The following is a 26,132-nucleotide window of genomic DNA, read 5'->3' on the forward strand; positions in this document are numbered from 1 at the left end:
GCGTTTCCATTTTATATATGTGGACTGGTTAAAAGACTTTGTGCAAGAATAAATAAACAATAAGAGACATAGACATATCTGAAAGTAACGAACATAAAGCACATAATTCGTAACAATAATATTGTAACCTTTTGATAAAACAACATTAATGAAACCTCCAACTGCCCAAGGAATCTCACGGGTAAGCCACGATCGTGTGGACGTTTACACATGAACCCCTCAACCAGACTATTTACCTAGTCGTTTAATTTCCATCCATGTCAACTTAACCTTTTGACAAAGGAAATTAATAGTTGGACCTTAACTAGACCATATCATATTCAAGAATGGACTCCGATGGGGAGTTGTACATTGTACTTGAAATGATATCTAAGCAGCGACCACAATTTAACCTCGACAGTTAAATTCTCGAAATTAGCATACTCACGAGGACCATACCGCTTTCAATTTAACCTCTTGGTTATCTTATTTAGAATCCATCCTCTAAAGTACTTGTGAAAATTATACGAGTAAGCCACGATCGTGTGGACGTTTACCGCATAACTCCCACTACTTAAATGGATTTAAATATTTTTGATAGAAACCTCAACTTAACAAACTTGTGAAATTGAATATGAAGTAAGCCACGATCGTGTGGACGTTTACTCACATCCTCAATCACTTTGTCTTGAGGCCGCATGTGGAGGTCTATATAAAATTAAGAATAAAATTTTTTAAACAATTACCACAAACTAACTTTGAAATTAAATTCTCGAATCTTGACATACACACGAGGACCATGTCACATTCAATTTAATTTCTTAGTTATCTTGTTTAATTCCATTTTTTAAAGTACTTGTGAAAAAATTATACGAGTAAGCCACGATCGTGTGGACGTTTACCGCATAACTCCCACTACTTCAATGGATTTAGAAATCTCAACTCAACAAACTTGTGAAATCGAATGTGAAGTAAGCCACGATCGTGTGGACGTTTACTCACATCTCAATCACTTTCTCTTGAGATCGTTTATGGTGGTCTAAATAATTTTTAATCATCTATAAAATTATTAATACAGCTTAGTCTTTTTACATTCAAAAGGTTTGAACATGCTCAACACATAATCCTAAACATGCTCATCTAGAACGCAACATGTAAAACATGCTTATAGAATTCTAAAACATGCTTAAGAAAACGATAAACCTAGCATGCTTGTCTAAGCGCAGTTAATAAACACATATTAACAATCAAAGACAAGGACAGCAGGTAAAGAGCATAGGGATTAACACCACGGCATGCAAAGAACAGAAAAAAAAAAAACAAAAAAAGTTCTTCGTGACCCATTCGTGGAATCCCATATTTCTAATCTATTACAAAGAACAGAAAAGAAATAAAAACAAAAAACAAAACTGGCCCGAACATCTCCTATCAAGCCCGTGTAGGAAAATAGGGTTTGGGCCCCCTAGGGTTTGACGAAACTCGCGCCACCTAGGGTTTGGGATCCCCTAGGCGCCGCCGCCGCCCACACCTCGACAGTAGCCGGACGGGCGCAGCAGCAGCAGCCCCGGCGCCGCAGCCCTCGGCGCGGCTTCCCTCGGCACGGCAGCAGCCTCCTCGGCGTCCAGCAACAGCCGCACAGCAGCAGCAGCGGCACGGCAACCTCGGCTCCTGGTCGCGGCAACCTCGGCAGATCCGGCGCGAGGACAGCAGTGGCCGCGGCGCTCCTGCGGGCGCGCAGCGCGCAAAACGCGCACGCGCAGCCCTCGGCGCGCACAGCCCCTGCTCGCCGCCTATTCTCCCTAGCCCTACCTTACCTGACCAGCCTCGGTAGCCCACGGCGTGCAGCAGACAAATGGCAGCAGCGGTGGCACGGCAACGCTCGACCGGGCGCGAAGCGCTCAGCGCGCAAGAGCGTGCGCGCGCGCAGCCCTCGACGTGCGCAGCCACCACCACTCCTTAGTCCAACCGCAGCCATCCAGCCCGGGAGTTTGTGCGCGCGCCGTGGCGCACGGGGCTCGTGGAGTGCGCAGCCCTTCGTGCCCTCGGCGCCCACCGCCTCCCGACACTCCAACCTCCGTTCATTCGATGTTGATTCGTCGTCGTCCTCGTCTCGTTCCCCAGTTTTACAGATTACAAAGGAAAAACAAATACAATTTGAAGAACCTAATCTAACCGCGGATTTTCTCGCGGTGAAAAACGATTACAACGTCAAACGACGTATCCTACGAATCAACAAGCCACGAAGAACAACAGCAGTAAAAACAACGCACATTATTAATCGTACATAAATTAATAATAGAGCCAAGAAAATAATCCTGGGCTCTGATACCAATTGAAGGAATATTAAACTGAATTAACGTTCCGCTTTGCTCGATGATCGTTTCTTGGATTATTATCAATTTATCATACAACGATTAATCCTAACATGCTCCTATGAATTTAACAGCTGCACGTTGGAGTTCAGAAATACCTGAAGAATTCAGAAGAATTCGTCAATCTGTCGCTGAACAGGTCAGCCAACTTCAACGCTCCGTTTGACCCCTCAAACGACCTCCAATCGTATTTTGTGCCGAAATACGATTTCTTCGTCTTCGAAAGAGCTTTCCGTAGCCGCCTGATTCGTCTGAATCGGAGTTCTGTGGAGGAAGTTATGGCCGTTTTACGGAGACTGCCAGAACTTGGTTTCCAGCGAAAAACTGACTCCAGCTCTGATCTTCTCGACTGTATCCCGCTCAATTCCCAACGTTGGATGGACAACGAGCTATGGAAATTCCCAAGACAGAATGACCACTCACGATTTCCTGCGCTCCGCTCTGCTCTCAAAACCCTAATTTTATCAGTCTGTTTTCCTGAGAGCTGACAGCTGTATTTAATAATACAGAAACTGAGAGGGGGCGCCAGTTTTAGTGTGAGGGCCGAAAATCTGCCCTACTTGGGCTAGGAGACATTGGGCCAGCCCAGGGACCAGATACAATGAATAAAGATGGGCCTCAAATAAATTAATTTATCTATGGTCAGCCCAGACCATAATTAATTTATAAATATCAGTTCATTCCACTAGAGAACCGATACTGACTTACCCCTTTATTGCCGGTGATGAGTCGGGGCTTGTATTTAGACTTATTAAATCTCCGTATTTAAAATATCCGACATCCATTAATTAATTAGAGCTCTGACAGCTTAAATTAATTAATCTCTTAATAATTCCTTAAGCAGTACCACTCAAACTTTATTATTACGCCTGAACTTAATCAACCTGCAGGGTTTAGCGTAATAAACCTTATTGAGCTCCTTAAGGGGATGTCATTATCCTATACCGGATACGGGTACTAATACAGATAATCAAATATCATATATTAACCGCTATCACCCAAGATACAGAGTACTCGAGTTAGTATATAACTTTCACCCATAGTAAGTCAAAGTGATATACGAATTAATATATATATCTGAATACTTATTAGTATTAAGATTTATAAGTCACCGAGATCTTGATTCTTCACTTAAGTCAGATAGAAGAATACATCTCAAACTGTGGTCCTATCAATACGTAATGACGTACCAGTATAGACAAGTAGCCAAGACAAACTACTTCCATCTATACTCCAGCCTAAACCAATAACTTGTCCTAGAGTTATTTCGGCTGTGATCATATTATATCTCTTAAGGTTATTCCAATTATATGGTCTTCTGTGATCTACAACACACCATATAATCTACTTATATAGAGATAAAAAACATACATATGCAATCATGAACACAATCAGATAGGAGATTAGATAGTGAACTTAGGAAACATTGTATACAAGCATAAAACGTTCTTGCTTTCAGTATACAAATCCAACAGAACGTACATGGGCGCCCTCGACAAGAAAATATTTTTGTCATGCTTAGAAGTGGGATTCCGTTTTGAAACCTTCTAAGTCATGATTTTGATATTGGATAAACTGCCTTATCATTTCATAAAATTATTTCGAAAACTTGTGCCCACTGAGTACATTAGTACTCAGCCCAAATTATTTTCAAATGTTTTTCAGGTTAGGCGGCTGGTGCGCACGGTGTTGAGCTAGGGAGTGTTTCATATCCCGACGACTAGCTACTCCTTAGATAATCTAGTTGAATTTCTGAATATCATCAATCTAATTCTGTTGAGCTCAGGCTCATTATTTCTATTCTGCTGCACTGTTTGAATGTTAAAATATCAGGGTTGTGAAACTAAACCTCTTTAGATCCCTGGGGATTTCCTCCATATGATGAACTCGTTCTATGTCATCATTAACCATCTATGTAATAAGCCTTTTTATTTATCGTATTTTATTTCTTCCCAAGCCTGGGCTGTCACAAGTGGTAGCAGAGCCTAGGTTTTCTTTCGCATCTCTGATTGCCACAAATTCTTTAAGACCGAGTCTAGAATTAGTTCCCTAGACTCCTATACATCGCCAACACTCCCAGCTCTTCGTCACACCACCGTCTCAAGGTACGTTTCAATTAGTGAATTCAAGATGTTTGCAAATTTTCAAAAGTATTTTGAAATTTATTCAAATGAAAACGAGGCGCCCTACAAAGAAAATAATCACTCCAACAACATTATCTTGTAAAAGGATACGAATGACTCAAGCAAATGACGTCTTGGGATAGACCGAGCCCTTGACGGATCAGCAGGAAACGTTTGTCGAAGAGGGTTTTCTCGAATCCCCTTGACCTAACAAGAACGATTACATGTTGTGGTCTTAAGTGCCACTACCAATAAGGAATGTTTCAAAAGAGTTACCAACCAATAACCCCACAGATTGTTGTAATAACATAGAAAGCCAGGAGTATCTATGAGATAGAAATAGGACCACTGAATTAGGATTTACAAAACTTGAGAATCACATAGGACGTTCGAAGGAAGAGTATGGACCTTAGGCATTGCTTAAGCCTCTTTTACATTTTTATTTATAGTATCTCATATAGAACTTAATATTTTCAGATGGAACCACCCCAACCACCCCCAAGATTCCCCGCACTTAGGGATATGATCGATCAGATGAGGCACACTCAGGACTTGGAGGATAGGCTCCGACGGTTTTGGCTGTGTCAATGGGATCCGAACGAGCCCTTTGGGGCATTTTTGGGGCGATTCGTGCACGCTTGGCAGTTTGTGCGGACGATCGGCGTCACAGACTGTAACACCCTAATCTAATTAAGGAGTTAAATAAAACTTTTAAATAAATATTTAATGCGGAAGTCTTTAAAAATCTAAAATCAGCTTTTTAAAATGAATATTTTGAAAGAAAACAATTTAAGGAAAATAAATCTTTAAATGAAATGGATTTTTAAAACACTTTTTAAAATGATTTAAAAGACATCTAATTTTTTTTTTTTAATAATAATACATTTAAATACTACCTTGATTTAAAATTGACAATCAACATCCTGTCCCAAAGTATGACATAAAGATGTCATGAAAATATTTAACTATTGAGTAAAACTTCAAATACTTGAATCAACTATTTTCAAAATGACTTGATGCGCCTATTCGACCCTCCACGCGTCTCCAACGTGAAAATACCTGAAATTGTTTAATATGGGATGAGCATACAAAGTATAACTCAGTGTGGGAACATGCAATAATTGTCCACGTTAATAACACAGTAAACACATACGGTCACTTCATATATATCCTCAATATTCGCACTGTGGCAATCCAAGGACTATTAAAGTCCCGGACCCTATTTACGGGCCCCTGGCGACATCCTCAAAATAAACATCAAATCGCATTGTGGCAATCCAAGGACGGTGAAGTCCTGGACCCTATTTACGGGCCCCTAGCGATATCCTCAAAATATACGTCATAACACATATGGTAAACACATATTATTAAAATGGACAAGAATTAACCACAGCATGTACTGAAATAAATCCCACACCTGAAGATTTAATTTGAACTTGAACTCCAACTTCAACTTGAAATTTAACTTAAGTAATTCAATCAAAATTTATGTCCTAGTCGCGCCGCACCTAGTCAGATAAAATTCAAATAATTGAAATATAAGTGCCTAAATAAACTTAAAGTAATTTAATCACTTGAAAATTTATTTTATAAGCCACTGATTTAATTAATAAAGTAGAATAATAATAAAAATACTTAAAGATCCTTTCTTTAGGAAAAGTAGCTAAATTTCTAATTTAAAACCAAGTTCGGTTACGTAAATATGTTAATGCAGTAGATCAATCCATAGCAAATTAGAACTTAAGTCCAAGATTTAAAATCCAACATCATTTCCCTTTATTTAAAACAAGGCTAAACTTAAGCTCATCTATGTAAATGGCCCAACACCCATTCTTCTCCATTAAATCTCGCTATCTCTCTCTAATTCACTACACACACGCACACCCTCACACACACACCAGCGCACCCTCTCAGTCTCTCCCTCCCTCGTCTTCCGCCGTCGCCGTCCGACAGCGGCGCCGCCCGACGTCTCCCTCTCCTTCCCAGCCTCCCTCTCCCTCTTCCTGACCCCTTTCTTTCCCAGCCTTCCTCTCTCCCCCAACCTCTCTCTCCCTCGCGGCCAGACAACCATCTGACGCCGCCCCCTGCTCCGGCGAGCAGCCAGCCGCTTCCGCCTCTACTCCCGCCGTCAACAGCGCAGCAGTAGCGCCGCTGGGACAGCAGCAGCCACCAGACGCTCTCTCTTCCTCTTCTAAACCCTATGTCCCAAATCCTCTTCAACTTCTTCTATTTTCTATTCCAAGTTTTCTAATTTCCTTTCTGGAAAAGTAGTAGTATATTATTCTATATGTTTTTCTCATGAATTAGATGAATGATTTAGGGAAATTGTTTGATTAGAAACATGTATATGCTGAATTTGATTCAAGAATAGAAAATATTTTGGAAAAGCTTGTTGTGTTTCTGCATAAAGGAAAAACAAAAGCATATGGTTCTGAAATTTTACAGAATCATAGTCTTACCTCTGCACACAAGGGAAATAAGCTTGATTGAATAGCTGGGGTAGATTTGTATCGTATAAGTTTAAAGGAGGAAAAATGATGGGGAAATTGAGTATTTAAATACAGCTGAAATTTAGGAAAGTATGGCGGTTAAGGAAGAAGCATGGCGGTGAATGACTTGGAGGATAAAGATCCAAATATTTTTCTTTTGATAAATAAATAAAATTGGCGTGGGGGCTATTGGCGGAAGCAAGCCTCAATAAATGAATGAGAATTGGTAGCTGATAGGCTATAAATATTTAAACTCAAAGGTCCATCACAAAATTTGGCCAATAACAAAAAGCCTAAGTATTAAATAAAAATTATAAAATACTTTATGCTTAACTCAAAATAAATATAAGGCCCAATATATATATATATGAATTTATTCATGGCTCAAAATAAATTAAAGTTTTGACAATGAAAACTATTTTTAAGTCATAACATTTATTTCAAATTTATTTATCTAACTAGGGGCACGACTAAACAAAAACATAAATATTATATATTGTAAAATTTTCAATGACTTCATCGTTTAAATGCATCATAATAACTGAAATTTGAAATAATTTAAAATAAATAATTTTAAATAAATCATTTGGTTTCGGGCTGTCACAACCCTACCCACTTAAAGAAAATTTCGTCCTCGAAATTTAACTTAATAGGTTCTAAATGGGAATAATGAGCTAGGATTTCTTCTTCGCATTTTCAGGTAGTTTGATCAAGTCTGTGTCTTGTCTAGTGATTTGACTAATGGTATATCTCGACCTCGCAAAAACGTGCACTTTCAATCTAACATGGCATACTCTTCTCTGCATGTGAGGTCTTTGTTGATTGATCTTCTTAATGGACGATATCACTGGGATCGTGCAAATATTTTCGCAACATAAACACGTGAAACACGTTGGGAACAGTTGACAGCTATGGCGTTGAAGCTAGACAATCGGCTATCTCCTTTATAAACTCTAGGATTTCGAAAGGTCCTAGCTAAAATTCGAAGTCTCAATCTGCCTTTCTTTCCAAATTGCAGGCCTCATTTCATCGATGCTGCCTTGAGGAACACTTTTCGCCAACTTCGAAATATAGCTCTCTTATTCTACGATATGCATTGGATTCCGGTCGATCTTTATTTATTTCGATCTTCCCTTTTGTTTTCTTGATCACTTCAATTGTTGTCTCCACGATTTTTGGGCCTAATACTTTTCTTTTTGTCAAATCTCGTCCCAACATAAAAATGACCTACACTTTCTCCCATATAATACCTCGTACAGAGCTACGTCAAGAGTCGTTTAAAAACTATTGTTATGCGCGGATTCTATTAATAGTAACTGAGCTTCCCAAAACCTTCGGCTATCGTTTTCTTCATTGCTCTCTACCAAAACAAAAACGTTCTTTTAAGATCTCTGTACTTCTTAGTGCTTCCAGGGTGAGTCGTGTATCGTACAATGCGCCTCATCAAAATTTCCTTCATCAGCTCTTTGCTTTTGGTGACACAAATTCCACCTGCATTCATAAACGTCTCATTACTCGCTAGCTAGAAGCATACGATATCGTGTCTATGGTCCTTATTCGTCATTTTGTGGAGAACATCGTTGGTTTCTTGAGCTTTCTCAATTCGATACAGTAACGTGGGTATAATCAACTAACGCAGCTAATCTAACTTTCTGGGTATTCGAAGTCACCACCTGGAATTTCAATCTCTTGAATTCTCTTATCAATGTATCTTCTTGAGTTGTCATCGAAGCGAATTGTTCTTCGTCATTTCTGCTAAGTGCATTTGCCACTGCACTAACCTCCATGGGTGATACTGTATTGGTGCAATCGCAGTTTTTTTCACAAGTTCTAGCTGTCTTCTTTGTCTCATGTCCAGCTCCTTCAGCGTGACAAAATATTTAAACGCTTATGGTCGGTGGAAATTTCACATTTTTCTTCATACAAGCAGTGTCTCCAAATATTAGCGCGTGAACTATAGGGACAATTGCTAAATCGTGTGTAGGTAGTTGTGTCCGAGCGTCTTCAATTGTCTTGATGCACATTGCTTCGATGCTTCAATATTGACGAGGAAATTGTTTGATCCATCAACTATGGCTAACGTCGATGTTGTTGTAGATTTTCTCTTCTTGAAAACTCTGTTCGCACTTGTCAGTCGTTTTGAAGGTAACTTTTTTCCTTTGCTAATCGTGTCATCAAAGCTGCCATGAGAATTCCTCGATGAATCTTCTATAAAACTAGCGAGTCCTCGGAAATTTCTCTTTTCACTAGCATTTGTAGACGTCCTCCAATTATTGATAGCTGAACTTTAGCAGGGTCCACTTTGATTCCTTGAGCAGTTATTACGCGACTAATGAAAATAATTTGACCTAACCAAAAATTCACCCTTCTCAAGTCTACATAAAACTTCTCGCTCCATGAAGTTAATAATACGATCTTGAAATGTTCTTCACGTTGTACATCGTTTCTTGAGTATAACAAAATATCGTTGATAAAGCCTATGGAGAACTTATTTGAAAAGTCGTCTTCGATACATTGCTCTATTCTATCTTAGGTTGATGGAAACCCGACCTCAAATCGATCTTCGAAATTACGTCTGCTCATTTCAGTTGGTCGAATAAGTTTTCTATTCGTGGCAAATGATACTTCTTCATGATGGTAAGTGGATTGAGCGTGTGATAATCTTACTCATATGCATCGTTTGGTTTTTCTTCTTGACAATTAAGAATGGCGTTCCCCATGGTGACACGCTTGGATATAAAAAAAATAAACCTTATGTCTAAAAGCTTCGCAATTTCGTCTGTAACTCTTCTTATCTGGCGTCATCCTATATGATGCCCTAAAATTGGTGCAACTCCAGGTACTAAATTGATCACGAACTCCACTTGCCTATCCAATGGCGGTATGCAAGTTATATTATCGGGGTAGGCTCGAAAAATCACGTACCACTGGCACACTCTCGAGGGAAAGTTCTTCTGTCTTCTTTGCCTTCGACGTTTACTACACGACCCTCACCAAAACCTTGAGTTAACACGTTCATTGTTTTCATCCCGGATATTGTCATTGCCAAGCATCCTTCGCAAGTTGAATGATAGGACAAAATATTTTTTATTCGTTGATATAATTGATGTGAGTGAAAATACGTTCTAGTCCTCCAGCTCTCTTCGACTGTTAACAACCTATCGAGTCTACTGAACCGAGGCGAGTTGTAGTTTCGTAGTCGTTCGATAGCATGATCCGTCGTGATATGAATTTGAGTTACTATAAGCCGCGTAGCTTGAGCTTGAGTTTATTGTTGGATAAATCCTCACAATGCATTCAAAAACTAACTCATAAAACCACTCCACTAGTTGGACGAATTTCTTGCTTCTTCCTTGCGATTCGAAGTAGTGTTCTTGGCATAGTGGGAATATGCACGTGATTCCTGATGGTTCTATAATCATTGGCACTATTGATTTCTAACTTACATATCCTTACAGAAATGAAAGAATATAGAACAAGGCCGTTTCTAGGAAAATTTATAGGTCATTCCTAATTCGAGGACTACGTTTAAAAATAAAAATTTTCATAACTCATACTTTAACATCATGAACTGTGAAATTTCAAAACACTATATTTGCAATAAACTTCGACATGATTACTTATAAATGAACTTTCTCATAATAACCTCAATTTCATAACTCATGCTTTGACATCATGGACTGTAAAATTCCGAAATAAATTCATAGCTGCAACTGATCCTCAACATAATAACTTGTAATATGAACATCAACTTCCTCACAATAATTTCAACAATTGCAGCAATTTCAACATAATTTCGGAATATAAACAATTTATACTCATCCCCATTAAAATATTTTGAAATACATTTACCTTTAAGTCGGAGCGCGTAGTGGTCGAATGGCTTTCTCACACATGACTTATAAAAATTTTAAGAAAAATTTTATTTTGCAGAGTCTACAGGAAAGTAGACCTGCTCTGATACCACATTGTAACACCCTAATCTAATTAAGGAGTTAAATAAAACTTTTAAATAAATATTTAATGCGGAAGTCTTTAAAAATCTAAAATCAGCTTTTTAAAATGAATATTTTGAAAGAAAACAATTTAAGGAAAATAAATCTTTAAATGAAATGGATTTTTAAAACACTTTTTAAAATGATTTAAAAGACATCTAATTTTTTTTTTTTAATAATAATACATTTAAATACTACCTTGATTTAAAATTGACAATCAACATCCTGTCCCAAAGTATGACATAAAGATGTCATGAAAATATTTAACTATTGAGTAAAACTTCAAATACTTGAATCAACTATTTTCAAAATGACTTGATGCGCCTATTCGACCCTCCACGCGTCTCCAACGTGAAAATACCTGAAATTGTTTAATATGGGATGAGCATACAAAGTATAACTCAGTGTGGGAACATGCAATAATTGTCCACGTTAATAACACAGTAAACACATACGGTCACTTCATATATATCCTCAATATTCGCACTGTGGCAATCCAAGGACTATTAAAGTCCCGGACCCTATTTACGGGCCCCTGGCGACATCCTCAAAATAAACATCAAATCGCATTGTGGCAATCCAAGGACGGTGAAGTCCTGGACCCTATTTACGGGCCCCTAGCGATATCCTCAAAATATACGTCATAACACATATGGTAAACACATATTATTAAAATGGACAAGAATTAACCACAGCATGTACTGAAATAAATCCCACACCTGAAGATTTAATTTGAACTTGAACTCCAACTTCAACTTGAAATTTAACTTAAGTAATTCAATCAAAATTTATGTCCTAGTCGCGCCGCACCTAGTCAGATAAAATTCAAATAATTGAAATATAAGTGCCTAAATAAACTTAAAGTAATTTAATCACTTGAAAATTTATTTTATAAGCCACTGATTTAATTAATAAAGTAGAATAATAATAAAAATACTTAAAGATCCTTTCTTTAGGAAAAGTAGCTAAATTTCTAATTTAAAACCAAGTTCGGTTACGTAAATATGTTAATGCAGTAGATCAATCCATAGCAAATTAGAACTTAAGTCCAAGATTTAAAATCCAACATCATTTCCCTTTATTTAAAACAAGGCTAAACTTAAGCTCATCTATGTAAATGGCCCAACACCCATTCTTCTCCATTAAATCTCGCTATCTCTCTCTAATTCACTACACACACGCACACCCTCACACACACACCAGCGCACCCTCTCAGTCTCTCCCTCCCTCGTCTTCCGCCGTCGCCGTCCGACAGCGGCGCCGCCCGACGTCTCCCTCTCCTTCCCAGCCTCCCTCTCCCTCTTCCTGACCCCTTTCTTTCCCAGCCTTCCTCTCTCCCCCAACCTCTCTCTCCCTCGCGGCCAGACAACCATCTGACGCCGCCCCCTGCTCCGGCGAGCAGCCAGCCGCTTCCGCCTCTACTCCCGCCGTCAACAGCGCAGCAGTAGCGCCGCTGGGACAGCAGCAGCCACCAGACGCTCTCTCTTCCTCTTCTAAACCCTATGTCCCAAATCCTCTTCAACTTCTTCTATTTTCTATTCCAAGTTTTCTAATTTCCTTTCTGGAAAAGTAGTAGTATATTATTCTATATGTTTTTCTCATGAATTAGATGAATGATTTAGGGAAATTGTTTGATTAGAAACATGTATATGCTGAATTTGATTCAAGAATAGAAAATATTTTGGAAAAGCTTGTTGTGTTTCTGCATAAAGGAAAAACAAAAGCATATGGTTCTGAAATTTTACAGAATCATAGTCTTACCTCTGCACACAAGGGAAATAAGCTTGATTGAATAGCTGGGGTAGATTTGTATCGTATAAGTTTAAAGGAGGAAAAATGATGGGGAAATTGAGTATTTAAATACAGCTGAAATTTAGGAAAGTATGGCGGTTAAGGAAGAAGCATGGCGGTGAATGACTTGGAGGATAAAGATCCAAATATTTTTCTTTTGATAAATAAATAAAATTGGCGTGGGGGCTATTGGCGGAAGCAAGCCTCAATAAATGAATGAGAATTGGTAGCTGATAGGCTATAAATATTTAAACTCAAAGGTCCATCACAAAATTTGGCCAATAACAAAAAGCCTAAGTATTAAATAAAAATTATAAAATACTTTATGCTTAACTCAAAATAAATATAAGGCCCAATATATATATATATGAATTTATTCATGGCTCAAAATAAATTAAAGTTTTGACAATGAAAACTATTTTTAAGTCATAACATTTATTTCAAATTTATTTATCTAACTAGGGGCACGACTAAACAAAAACATAAATATTATATATTGTAAAATTTTCAATGACTTCATCGTTTAAATGCATCATAATAACTGAAATTTGAAATAATTTAAAATAAATAATTTTAAATAAATCATTTGGTTTCGGGCTGTCACACAGACTACGAGGCCGGTCAGCAACTGATCCGACATTTGCTTTTCGGCTGGAGAGACTGGGCGGATGAGCAGTTGGATGATACCTCGACACGACAGCTGTTCACGTCCCGACCCCTCGGGAACTTTGTATTGTTCAGCATGCGGATCTTCAACAGGTGGGCGAGTCACGGACTCACTGCCCCCTTACCTGCTGTAGCACCAGTGGAGATGCCCCCACCACAGTACCACCATTATCCTCTGAATCAACCGGCAAATGCAGCAGCCCCTTTTCCGCCGTATCCCATGAATGGGGACGAGTATGAGGACAGCCCACCTAGGGGCCCAGTAGTCGATGCACTGGCACCCCCACTAGTACCTCCACCGCAGGAGCCAGCCGATGAGCCCGAGGTACCTAGGCGGTACCGCATCCGCCTAGATGATTACGGGCAGCCCTTTGCTCTACCAAATGAGGACATGATGGGGCCAGAGATTATGCTAGAAGACCCACCTGCTCCCCCAGCCCTCCCAGCGCCAGCAGACAATGACATTCCCATCATAGAAGTAGAGGATGAGGAGGATCCCGAGGAGGATCCAGAGGAGGACCCCGCAGGCTTTCAGGATTGGGAGGATGATGACTCATCATTGTTGGGAGACGGCTCTGTCACTGACTCATCCTAGTAGATGCCGCCATAACTTTTTTTTGACAGTTAGCATAGGTGTCGGAATTTGAATTGTTTTCATTGGGAGCCGGGAGTAGATAGCCCGAGCTGTGTCTGAACACCACTTATCCAGATGTTTTGATTTTGATGATGAATGCTCAGACATATGTTTCTAATGTTATTAATGGTTATTGATTTATTTTGGTACTTGAGTGGACTCTTTATCTTGTTAGTGAATGTGCGTATTTATTTTTCTAACTGGTTTTTACTTTCTATTAATCGATGAAAACACGCACTATAGAATGGAAAACTACAATTATGAATTCGAGGCTGAGATCCCAGAGGTGGATCCCCTCGTCGGTGGATGTGGACGCGGACGTGGTCGTGGTCGTGGTCGTGGACAGGGACGCGGGTGCGACAGAGGACGTGGAGGCCAAGGAGGAGGATATGACTATGAAAACTTTGTACCTCCAGTAATTCCTGACCGCACTGCCGCCGAAAAATTTAGGAAGGAGAAACCCCCGACTTTCGACGGAATGGGTGGACCCGAAGACGCTGAAAGATGGATAAGGGCGGTGGAACGAATCTTCCACTACATAAACTGTGAGGAAAATGAAAAAGTTAAGTGCGCCACGTACCAACTCGTGGACGAAGCAGATTTCTGGTGGGAGTCGGTGAAGAACACCATGACTGAGGAACAGCTTGGGGAACTAACCTGGGCGGAATTTAAGACCAAGCTATTTGAGAAATATATACCAGAGTGCTACCGTCAAAGGAAGCAAAACGAATTTTGGAATCTGAAGCAGAGAAACATGACGGTATCCGAGTATGATCGGACTTTCAACCAATTGTCCCGTTATGCTCCACACCTGGTGGACACAGACGAAAAACGGACAGAAAAATTCTGCAATGGTCTGCGCCATGAAATTTCAATCGTCCTTGCAAGCCAAGGACGCCTCACCTATGGTCAAACCTTGAACAGGGCACTCACCATCGAGTCACTACTGCCTAAGGAGAAGGCAAAGGCCCCTGCCCAATTTGCTCACGCACCACAGTCTGGCCAAGCATCACACTCGGATGTGGGAAAAGGAAAGAGAAAATGGGAAGAGAGAGGAAATTATGAACACGGGAAGAGGCTGTGGGCAGGCAACCAGGGACGAAACTTCAATCAACAGCAGCAAGCCCCACAAAGGCGACCATGCCCGAGGTGCAACAGAGTTCACCAAGGAGAATGCCTAGGGAAAGTGATCGTCTGTTACAACTGTGGTGAACAAGGGCACTATGCCCACACCTGCCCCAAAAGGAATAGAAGAGCTCCACAGCAGTACAACCCTGGCCGCCCACAGAGAAACTTTGGAAACCCTCCCAGAAACCCAGGAAACCAGCAACAGAACCCGGCAAACCAGCCAAGACAAAATTAGGGTCCGGGTGGAAACCAGAGGCCGCCACAGAATGCTAGGGCCTATGCCCTTAATCAGCAACAGGCAGCACAAGGCCAGGGAAACCTAGCAGGTATGATAAATGTACTCACAACACCTGTTATAGCCTTGTTCGACACAGGGGCATCCCATTCTTTTATTTCACATGCTACCTGCAAAATGCTGAACCTGACCCAGGAACTAACCCAAGAGTCATTGGAGATTAGCACCCTGGGAGACGGAAAAATGACAACTAAGCATGTCCTTCTGAACTTAGAACTGAACATAGGTGCTGACACGCTTAGGGCTGACCTATATGTTATCTCCATGATAGAATTTGACATAATCTTAGGAATGGACTGGCTCACCAAAACAAGTGCCACAATCCGTTGCGACGAAAGAAAAATCTCATTCCATATACCGGGAGGTGGTGAAGGTAACTTTCATGGGATCCGGATGGGAGCCAAGGTTCCAATAGTCTCCGCCATGAAAGCCACCAGAATGCTGGGAAAGGGGAACTGCCAGGCATACCTAGTTCACCTAACAATGCAGCTCGAAAAAGAAAAGACGATCGATGAAGTTCCAATTGTTAAAGATTTCCCAGATGTCTTTCCTGAGGAGTTACCTGGCCTACCACCAGATCGGCAACTGGAATTTACAATTGACTTGGAGCCCGGAGCTGCACCGGTGTCGAAAGCGCCATACAGAATGGCCCCACCAGAGCTACAAGAATTAAAAATACAACTGCAGGAGTTGTTAGACCTGGGTTTTATACGACCCAGTGTGTCACCTTGGGGAGCACCAGTTTTGTTCGTCAAAAAGAAGGATGGCTCGTTGAGGATGTGTATTGACTACCGAGAACTCAACAAGCTCACGATAAAGAATAAGTACCCCCTTCCCAGGATTGATGACCTGTTCGACCAGCTGAAAGGAGCGGGCGTATTCTCCAAGATAGATCTTAGGTCTGGCTATCACCAGCTTAAGATAAGACAGGAAGATATTCCCAAGACCGCGTTTCGAACCCGATACGGGCATTACGAATTCACAGTGGTGTCTTTTGGTTTAACCAATGCACCGGCCGTGTTCATGGATTTGATGAATCGAATCTTTCACCAATTCCTGGACAAATTCGTTCTGGTCTTTATCGATGATGTCCTCATCTACTCAAAAATGAAGGAGCAACACGAGGGACACCTACGCATGGTGCTGGAAACCTTGCAAGCAGAACGGTAATATGCCAAGTTTAGCAAATGCGAATTCTGGCTGAGCGAAGTGATGTTTCTCGGGCACATTGTTTCGGCCAAGGGAATTAAAGTAGACCCGGCCAAGGTGGAGGTCGTCAAGGAATGGAGGACACCAACAAACGCCCATGAGATCAGAAGCTTTCTAGGATTAGCGGCTATTACAGGAGGTTCATAGAAGGGTTCTCCAAACTAGCAAGGCCAATGACACAACTGCTAAAGAAGGGAAGCCAGTACAAGTGGACTGAAGACTGTGAACGGAGCTTTCAGGAACTCAAGACAAGGCTAACTACTGCCCCAGTGTTAGCCATTCCGGACGAAAGTAAGAGTTTTATTGTCTACACCGATGCCTCAAAATTGGGACTTGGGTGTGTCTTGATGCAAGATAGGAAGGTAATAGCTTATGCGTCCCGCCAACTAAGGCCACATGAGTTAAACTATCCAACTCATGACCTGGAGCTAGCTGCAGTCGTGCACGCCCTAAAGATTTGGAGACACTATCTCTATGGTGCCAAGTGCGAAATTTATACGGACCATAAGAGTCTGAAATACTTCTTTGAGCAGAAAGACTTGAACATGAGGCAACGAAGATGGCTGGAACTGGTAAAAGATTACGACTGCACTATCAACTACCATCCAGGAAAAGCGAATGTTGTGGCAGACGCCCTAAGTCGAAAAACTGGAGCAAAGCTAGGAAGCCTGATTACCCAACAGGAAGAGTTAGTACGCGATTTGGCTGCACTCAAACTGGAGATAGTACACCCTCCAAAAATGATATCGGGTTGCATAGCTGCTATGGAAATTGTCCCGGACTTGCGAGCAAGGATCATTGAAGCACAAAGAGGAGACTGGTTTTTGGAAAAGATGAGACTCGCTGCAAGGTCAAATGAACCCAATGGATTCACAGAGGATAAGGACAATGCTCTAAAATTCGAAGATAGGCTTTGTGTGCCTCATAACAAGGCGCTGAATAATGAAATCATGAGTGAAGCACACGACACGCCCTATACAGCCCACCCGGGAAGCACGAAGATGTATCAAGACCTGAGGAGGATATTCTGGTGAAAGGGAATAAAGAGGGACATATTCGTGTTTGTGGAACGATGTCTTGCATGTCAACAAGTCAAAGCTCTACACCAGAAACCATATGGGTTGTTGCAACCATTACCAATTCCGGAATGGAAATGGGAACATATCAACATGGATTTCGTGGTAAGCTTGCCAAGGTCGACACGTGGAAATACCGCCATTTGGGTGATCGTGGATCGCCTGTCGAAGTCAGCACATTTCTTCCCCATACAAATGACTTTTGGATTGGAAAGGCTTGCGAAAATATATGTCAAAGAAATTGTGCGCCTTCACGGTGTACCGGTGTCGATCACGTCTGATCGTGACACCAGATTCACATCAAGATTTTGGTGGGGCCTACAAGAAGCAATGGGCACCAAGTTAAACTTCAGCACATCATACCACCCCCAAACAGACGGACAGGCTGAACGGACGATTCAAGTATTGGAAAATATGCTCCGAGCAATTGTCACGGGCAAAGGAGGGAATTGGGAGGACCTGCTACCCCTCGTGGAGTTCGCATATAATAACAGTTACCAGTCCTCAATCGGAATGGCTCCATACGAGGCACTGTACGGACGAAAATGCAGATCACCCCTTTTCTGGGATGAAGTGGGTGAACGAAAACTGCTGGGACCAGAACTAGTTCAACAAATGATCGAGAAAGTTAACCAGGTCAAACAGAAGATCAAGGAAGCACAAGACAGACAAAAGTCATATGCCGATACACGACGCACTGAACTAGAATTCAACACGGGGGATCGAGTTTTTCTCAAAATCTCCCCCACAAAGGGAGTAATCCGTTTTGGGAGTCATGGTAAGCTGCGACCCCGCTATATAGGTCCATTCGAGATCCTAGATAGAGTGGGCAAAGTAGCTTACCGATTAGCCTTGTCGCCAAGCATTGGAGACGTGCATAATGTGTTTCATGTCTCGCAATTACGAAAATACGTGTTTGACCCAAAACACGTGATAAAGCATGAGGAGGTAGTCCTAGCCCAAGACTTGAGCTATGAAGAGAAGCCTGTCCAGATACTTGATCGTAAGATTCAAGTTTTAAGAAACAAACAAATACCTATGGTTAAAGTGCTCTGGCACCACCATGGGATAGAAGAAGCCACGTGGGAACTAGAAGAGAAGATGAGAGCTCAGTACCCCGAGTTAGACTACTAAGGTACGCAAATTTCGAGGACGAAATTTCTTTAAGGGGGGAGGCATGTGATATCCCGACCTTTTCACTGGAATTATAGAAGATTAGTATACTATTGATACATGCCCGTTATTTAACGATCATATTATATCAAGGAAATTGATATAGATATACTCTCAATAATTTTTATTTTATTTGATTATCGATCGATTTAAATTTTAATCAAATGCCGAATTATGTGAAAAACATTATTACTAATATTCCTCGTTTTATTTAATCTTTTTACCCGTCGTCTAGCTTATTTATTTATTTTTATTTTTAATTATTTTGAGTCTAAGGCCCAAATATATGTACATATGTCTTAATAGTTATGTGAAAAACTTTGGTGTCTTTAAGCCCAAACAATTGTGGATTAGAAATTTTATTTTATTTAGGGCCCAAGAGTGTTGCAACAGCGTGAGAGAGCTGTGATAACAATCTGACAAGATCAGATTTCAGCTATGATAACAATCTGACAAGATCAGATTTCATTTTTCCTGCCAGTATCTGTAAAACCAGATTTCCATCTCTGCCAGTCTCTGCAAATCAGATTTCTTTTCCCTGCAGCGTCTTTACATCTACCCAGAGACCACTTTCTTTCAAATCTGCCCAAACTCTTCCTCTTCCCAACACATCACTTTGCTAGAACATTCTCACTCTTTTTACATCAAATCTGCAGTAACTCACCTTCCTCCTCTCACTTCCTCACTCTCACTAAACATACTTTTCAACTCAAAAGGAAATAAGCTTCACTATTCTACTTCTACTGCAGGAATTCAAGACCACAACACTAACTAATCAAGGTAGTACTTTATTCCTCTTTGTTACAAAACCACCAACCTTCTTTTTGTCTCATTCATTAAAATTATATAGTGCTTTCATCTTTGTTACAGCAAAACAACAAAACACAATCACACCAAACAAATCCGAAACAAGGTTCGTTCATTCTCTATTCTATAAACTTTACGTTTTCTTACCAGTACACTTGATGAAATTTTGGACTTAGAACTCAAACCCTCAGACCACAACAAGAACTTTGACATGATCTTGCCCACTGTATTGCCTTGAACCAATAAGAGAAATACAAGAGAAAAAAAACAGAAATCGAATCTGCACCAAAATTTAATCTTCTTCAAAAAGCATATCTTCCTTTTAAGAGCAAATTCTCTTCTTCCTTGGACTGTTTATGAACTGTCGAAAAAGGGGGGGAGGGAATTTCCGTTTTCCTTTGATAATGGCCAGAGAGAAAAGGGGGGGGAGAGTCTTCTGCCCGGTGTGAGGACGGCGGCGGCACGGCAGCTTCCAAGACGCCGATTGTTCTACCGGCCGCGAGGGAGGAGGAAGAGCAGGCTGGGCGGCAGCGCTGCTGTGGTGGAAACGTCGCCTAGGTGGCTGACCACCAAATGCAGAGGGAGAGACGACGGAGGGGGCTGGGCCGTGAGAGGAAGCGCCGGTGGTTGGCGGTAGCGCGGCCGGAGGCCAGGCGCGCTGCCCGCTGCGAAAATGGCAGCAGCGGCAGTCTCCCTCGGCCGTCCGCCGCAGAGGACGCAAAGGAAGAGGGGGCGCGAGGCGGCTGACGGCGAGGCACGCTGGAGTGGCTGCAGGCGGCAGCGGCGGCGGCGCTCTTCGGCCGCCTGATGTGCGCCAGGAGGAAGAGACGGAGGGGACGGCGATGAGTGAGGGAGGCCTCGGAGCCGGCGATCCTCGCCGGGGTTGGAGCAGGCGGCGGCGACAGATCTTGGAGGGAGGAGAGGCGGTGGTTCAGGGAGAAGAGAGAGAGATCGGTGAGGAAGAGAGGAAGGACCGATGGGATGGAGTGAGGAGAGAGAGATAGGGGCTCTTTTGTTTTAATTTCATTTTTTTTTTCTTTTGATTTTCTTTAGGGCTTTCTTGACTTTAATTTACGCTTAAGTTGTTTTGGACTTTTCTTTTTCTTTATGGGCCGATTTTAATGAGCTGATGGGCTGATTTTATTAATTTTAATGGGTTCTATATTCTTAACATAATACTTGGGCTGCATTATTAATAACAAGTCTTTAAATCATTTTCATTGGGCTTTAGTTGTTACTTTGGGCTTGTAAATGTTTTATAAAAAAAAAATTATTAATTTTTCTTTGATGAATAAGATTTTATATTTTCTTTAATTGACTAATAATTTTTAGATTTAGTATTAATTATATTTATTAAGTTACTAATTATGTATTAAAGTTTATGGATTCACTTAAGGATATTATTGAATTCTTATTCGGGCAAAATGTATCAATAGTTAGCAATCCCCCACTTTACTTAGAAAATTAGGATGACACCTCGAGACCTATTTAAGAATAGATTTCTTGTAGGTTCGAGTAACCAAGGGCTTTAGAGCTACAAGAAGAGCAAGCACTGAATCTCCACATCGAGGTGGGTTATATTTTACATACAATATATCTTGAGTTATATAAGCTCTGATATTTCATGAAAATTATCTGTTTATCCAATATAAATGTTTTTATGTGCGTTCTATAATTGTTTAAGGCTTGCTTAAGTATCGATCGAGATTCTCATTTGGCCTAACACGCTAAATGAGGATTGTGTACACAAGGTTAGTGGCTCGATGGGTTGATCACCATCGTGCACTAACAGATTTAGAACGTTATAAGGATGGGTGCTTGTCTGTACGTGTTCCGAAGCACAGTTAAGGTTATTGATGCTGACTGGGTGCGTCCCGAGGTCAATAACAGATTTTTGGATCTGACTGGGCGTGTCCCGAGATCAATGAATGTGGGGAGAAAGTGAGTAACAATCGAGCGTACATGGGCGCCCTCGACAAGAAAATATTTTTGTCATGCTTAGAAGTGGGATTCCGTTTTGAAACCTTCTAAGTCATGATTTTGATATTGGATAAACTGTCTTATCATTTCATAAAATTATTTCGAAAACTTGTGCCCACTGAGTACATTAGTACTCAGCCCAAATTATTTTCAAATGTTTTTCAGGTTAGGCGGCTGGTGCGCACGGTGCTGAGCTGGGGAGTGTTTCATATCCCGACGACTAGCTACTCCTTAGATAATCTAGTTGAATTTCTGAATAACATCAATCTAATTCTGTTGAGCTCAGACTCATTATTTCTATTCCGCTGCACTGTTTGAATGTTAAAATATCAGGGTTGTGAAACTAAACCTCTTTAGATCCCTGGGGATTTCCTCCATATGATGAACTCGTTCTATGTCATCATTAACCATCTATGTAATAAGCCCTTTTATTTATCGTATTTTATTTCTTCCCAAGCCTGGGCTGTCACAAGTGGTATCAGAGCCTAGGTTTTCTTTCGCATCTCTGATTGCCACAAATTCTTTAAGACCGAGTCTAGAATTAGTTCCCTAAAAAATTATAAACCAACTTTTGATTCCATTTTCCAAAAAAACCGTATCATTATTTTATTTCCTATTTTTTCTTAATGATATAACTTATTGTTGTTATTTAATTAAAATATAAGTTTTTTTTTAATCAAATTTTATTTTCAGGGACGCTATTTTTTTATAACAAAATTGATTATTATATCTCTAAACAAACTCAACAAATTTAATAGGAGTATTAACAATATTAATATAATTGGCTCTTTTAAAAAATAATGTAAAATAGTTGAACTTTTATTTATGTTTAAAAATTTAATTGACTCTTTTATTTATGTAAAAAAATTATTGATAGAATAAAATAATATTACTATCAAAATACATCAAATTATTATAATTTATTCTATGAAGAAAATTATAAAATTATTACATTCGGAAGGATTATATATATATATATATATATATATATATTAGTTTTTAATTAATTTTAATGTCCCTTAATGGGTTACAATTTCTTTTTAACGTTTTGTAATTTTTTCTCATTGTTATTTTTTTATTTATGACATTTCGGAAATAATCCTATTTATTTTACATTGAAAATTTGTTAAGACATTTGGGTTGGAATTAAATCTACCCACATCAATAAAATGTCTTGCAAAACTACCCACTTTGAAAGTCAAAGCCGAAAAGTACACTTGATGGTGATGGGTTGCTTGGTTTTTTGTAAAAGTTCTTACACTTTTCTTACACAAGTACAATTGTGTAAGAAAATGTGTAAGATAGGTAGTTAAAAATGCACAAAACCAGATAAATGTGCAATTATTGTAAGATGATTGACGTATAATGCCCTAAGTTTGAAAATAATGAAGGTAAGTTTGTGTATAATAAAACAGTAATACGAGGATGAAAAAAATTGTACTGTAAGTATATTTGGAAACAAAAAAAAATTATGAACCTAATGTATACATTATCCGCCAGTAAAACATAGCCGCTAGCATTAGCCGCTGGGTTTTTTAAACCCGGCGGCTAATGCTAGCGGCTATGTTTTACTGGCGGATAATGTATACATTTGGTTCATAATTTTTTTTTGTTTCCAAATATACTTAAAGTACAATTTTTTTCATCCTCGTATTACTGTTTTATTATACACAAACTTACCTTAATTTTGTATTTCTTTTTTTAAAATATATTCTATGAAGTAGAAATACATAATAGGCTTCTATTTAGACAAATTTGGATTATAGTGGTGTAATAAGTCTCGAATTTTTTATTTTATTTTATTTAACATGAATTAATATAGCCTAACGCATAAAATAATAGAAAATGTTGGATAAAAATAATATATAATCATATATTATGAAACAGTAAAATACTAGAGAGCCTACCATATAATTATCCGCCAGTAATTCGTATCCTCTAGAATTAGCCGCGTGAAAGAAACCCAAAGCGGCTACTTCTAGCGGATACTTTTTACTGGCGGATAATAGTACCATGTCATTTATTACTGCTTTTTATATCACAATATATATAAATTTTATTTATTATCGTTCCAATTAATGGTTGTTGTATTTTTTTCAATTTTGAAGAGCTAAAGCTAATTTAATTGTGATTGGACAATTCAACCGGCAAGGGTGAAGCTTTATAGGGTGGGAATCTATAGGCTTTGCAGCAAATTAAGTCACGGGCGGCTAGAATTGAGTGGGCACGGCTTTTGTGGGATTTGTTTGAAAAAATTGAAGCTTTGATAAGAGAGATAAATTGGGTAGGGCCCATTTACACAATATTTTATGTTAAATTAGGGTTAAGAAGTAGAGAAGCAGCCGCGCACTTGAGAGAAGGAAAAAATCAGCCGCTGGAGGAAAAAACCCATTGTTTTGGTTCCTCTTCTTCAAATCAGCCGCACTCCACTTGAGAGAAGGAAAAAATCAGCCCATTTACACAATATTTTACACAATTCACGCCATGGCTTCTTCTTCAAACCAAGTAAGTATACTTGTTATTTGTTTTGTATATGTTAGATATATTTATATGTTAAGAATCTATATGTTTTGTATATGTTTCGAATTTTGTATATTTTTAAGTAAGTATATGTTTTGTATGTTTCGAATTTTTATATGTTTTGTATATGGGTGAATTTTTATGTTAGAATCATTATGTTAGAATTTATATGTTTGTATGTTACAATTTATATGTTTCGAATTTTCATATGTTTTGTATAGTATTGAATTTTGATTTAGATATAGTATTTGTTAGATTTATTTATATGTTTCGTATATGTTAGATATAGTGTAGTTGAGTGCTGTTACAAGTTTGAGTATAGTTTCAGTGTTGTTAGAATTTTTATTTAGTTGAAGCATATTTAGATATATTTAATCGTCTATTTAGATCATTAGGTTAATTTTACTGTATTACGCATAAAATAATAACGTTTTTTTGGTTATTCAGAATTTAAAAATTTATAACATACTAATAAAAACATATAGAACCATAATTACCTAATATCCGCCAGTAATTAATCTTTTTAAGAAGTAGCCGCCGGGTTTGAAAACACCAGGCGGCTACTTCTTAAAAAAATTAATTACTGGCGGATACTTGTTTATTGTGGTTCTATATTTTTTTATTTATGTTTCTAGTAATTTAATAGTTAATTATGCATTATTATTAGTTGATGTTTGTTAATTCATTATGCTTTGTAAATTGAGTTATTTTTTGTATTGAATAGGTCCCTTATTCGAGGCGCGAGCAAATCAATCGTGTGGCAGTTGAGATCAGTACGTACAACAATATTACTTACCTATCGACAGTAGTCTCGAGACTAAACGAAATTGGCGGTTTTGCACTGGAGAATACGTTCAGGCGCGGGTGCTTTGGGATGATGTTGGATTGGCAGCCGGGCCAGAAGTGCAATGCTGCATTGCACCATATTGTCTCTCGTCATCTTAAGATCACGAGAGACGATGAGGATGATGAGATCTGCTTCTACATCAACGGGAGGAACGTTGAGTTTACTCCGAGAGATTTCGCTCTCGTGACAGGATTGTCCTTTGGGGATGATCCTTTTGATCCCGAGGCTGAGCACGATCTTAGTCGGGCTCATACATTTAGACAATTTTGCCGCTCTCAACCGGTGTCAGTGCGGGAGCTGGCGGATATATATTTCGACACCGTCAATCCAGTGGTTGACACCGACGGCGGGTTGTACCTCCGTGTGGCCCACTTGTTGGTGCTACACGCATTTGTATTAGGAGTGGACGTGCGCCGACCCGTGCAGTCCTGGACTTGGAAGCTGGTGGATGATTTGCCGACCTTTTCCAGATTTCCTTGGGGATCGTGCGCGTATAGAAGCTTGAACTACAGGTTGAAGCACAGCACAATCAAAAAGGATTGTAAAAAGTATCACTTCTACGGTCCTTCTTGGGCCCTATTCATTTGGGGTCTTGAGAAAATTCCCTATTTGGGCCCAGCCATAGCCATATGCAATGCGGGGGTTTACCCTAGATTTCGGAGGTGGACGTTCGTGAAGACCAAGTTGGATGGGTTACAGAGTTATTTTGAGTCTCCGGTAATAATTTAGTTGTTTATTTGTTAATATTATTTTAGTTTATGAATATTAATGTTTGACTACATTTTTTTTGTTTCTAGGAGAACGGGATATGGGAGATGGTCCCCGATGAGTACGAGGCCAAGACATCTTACTGGCTATCGGTGGCAGGCGTCAATGCCGGGATAGGGGTTCGAGTACCAGAGCCGGCAGTCTTTGGTCATAGGCAGCCTCGGCAGCGCTACACTGGTGGGGACCACAACGAGGATGCTCCGCACTTATCTTCTGTTTTTTCTCTCGGAGGTCCTCTTCGCAGTGTAGCGACGACTCTTTGAGATCTCCGCACTTATCT

General features: G+C 39.8%; 3 protein-coding genes and 1 long non-coding RNA gene across 4 annotated transcripts; all 4 read left to right on the forward strand.

The window, feature by feature from the left end:
* Window positions 1-4,673: 4,673 nt before the first annotated feature.
* LOC131012234 (uncharacterized) lies at window positions 4,674-14,217 on the forward strand. Its single transcript, XM_057940150.1, has 2 exons — window positions 4,674-5,147; window positions 13,358-14,217. Exons 1-2 carry the CDS (start codon window positions 4,952-4,954, stop codon window positions 14,008-14,010), a joined length of 849 nt encoding a protein of 282 aa, XP_057796133.1. The 5' UTR covers window positions 4,674-4,951; the 3' UTR covers window positions 14,011-14,217.
* Window positions 14,218-14,293: 76 nt separating this feature from the next.
* Window positions 14,294-15,412, forward strand: LOC131008397 (uncharacterized). The gene has a single exon (XM_057935280.1). It carries the CDS (start codon window positions 14,294-14,296, stop codon window positions 15,410-15,412), a length of 1,119 nt encoding a protein of 372 aa, XP_057791263.1.
* Window positions 15,413-19,285: 3,873 nt separating this feature from the next.
* LOC131012253 (uncharacterized) lies at window positions 19,286-22,157 on the forward strand. The gene is made up of 3 exons (XR_009097250.1): window positions 19,286-19,710; window positions 21,247-21,307; window positions 21,883-22,157. It is a non-coding gene; the product is annotated as an uncharacterized LOC131012253 (long non-coding RNA).
* Window positions 22,158-23,609: 1,452 nt separating this feature from the next.
* On the forward strand, window positions 23,610-26,115 carry LOC131008398 (uncharacterized). Its single transcript, XM_057935281.1, has 3 exons — window positions 23,610-24,222; window positions 24,962-25,801; window positions 25,882-26,115. Exons 1-3 carry the CDS (start codon window positions 24,202-24,204, stop codon window positions 26,113-26,115), a joined length of 1,095 nt encoding a protein of 364 aa, XP_057791264.1. The 5' UTR covers window positions 23,610-24,201.
* The last annotated feature ends 17 nt before the right edge of the window (window positions 26,116-26,132 follow it).

Source organism: Salvia miltiorrhiza, chromosome 2 (assembly GCF_028751815.1).
Source record: "Salvia miltiorrhiza cultivar Shanhuang (shh) chromosome 2, IMPLAD_Smil_shh, whole genome shotgun sequence".
NCBI classification, from domain to species: Eukaryota; Viridiplantae; Streptophyta; class Magnoliopsida; order Lamiales; family Lamiaceae; genus Salvia; species Salvia miltiorrhiza.

Bases quoted from the DNA above. Each gene is read 5' to 3' on its own strand.
- LOC131012234 (XM_057940150.1), top strand. From the start codon at position 4,952: ATGGAACCACCCCAACCACCCCCAAGATTCCCCGCACTTAGGGATATG. The intron at 5,148-13,357 runs GTAACACCCTAA...GCTGTCACACAG, and splicing joins GACGATCGGCGTCACAGACT to ACTACGAGGCCGGTCAGCAA.
- LOC131008397 (XM_057935280.1), top strand. From the start codon at position 14,294: ATGGAAAACTACAATTATGAATTCGAGGCTGAGATCCCAGAGGTGGAT.
- LOC131008398 (XM_057935281.1), top strand. From the start codon at position 24,202: ATGGCTTCTTCTTCAAACCAA. The intron at 24,223-24,961 runs GTAAGTATACTT...TGTATTGAATAG, and splicing joins TGGCTTCTTCTTCAAACCAA to GTCCCTTATTCGAGGCGCGA. The intron at 25,802-25,881 runs GTAATAATTTAG...TTTTGTTTCTAG, and splicing joins AGAGTTATTTTGAGTCTCCG to GAGAACGGGATATGGGAGAT.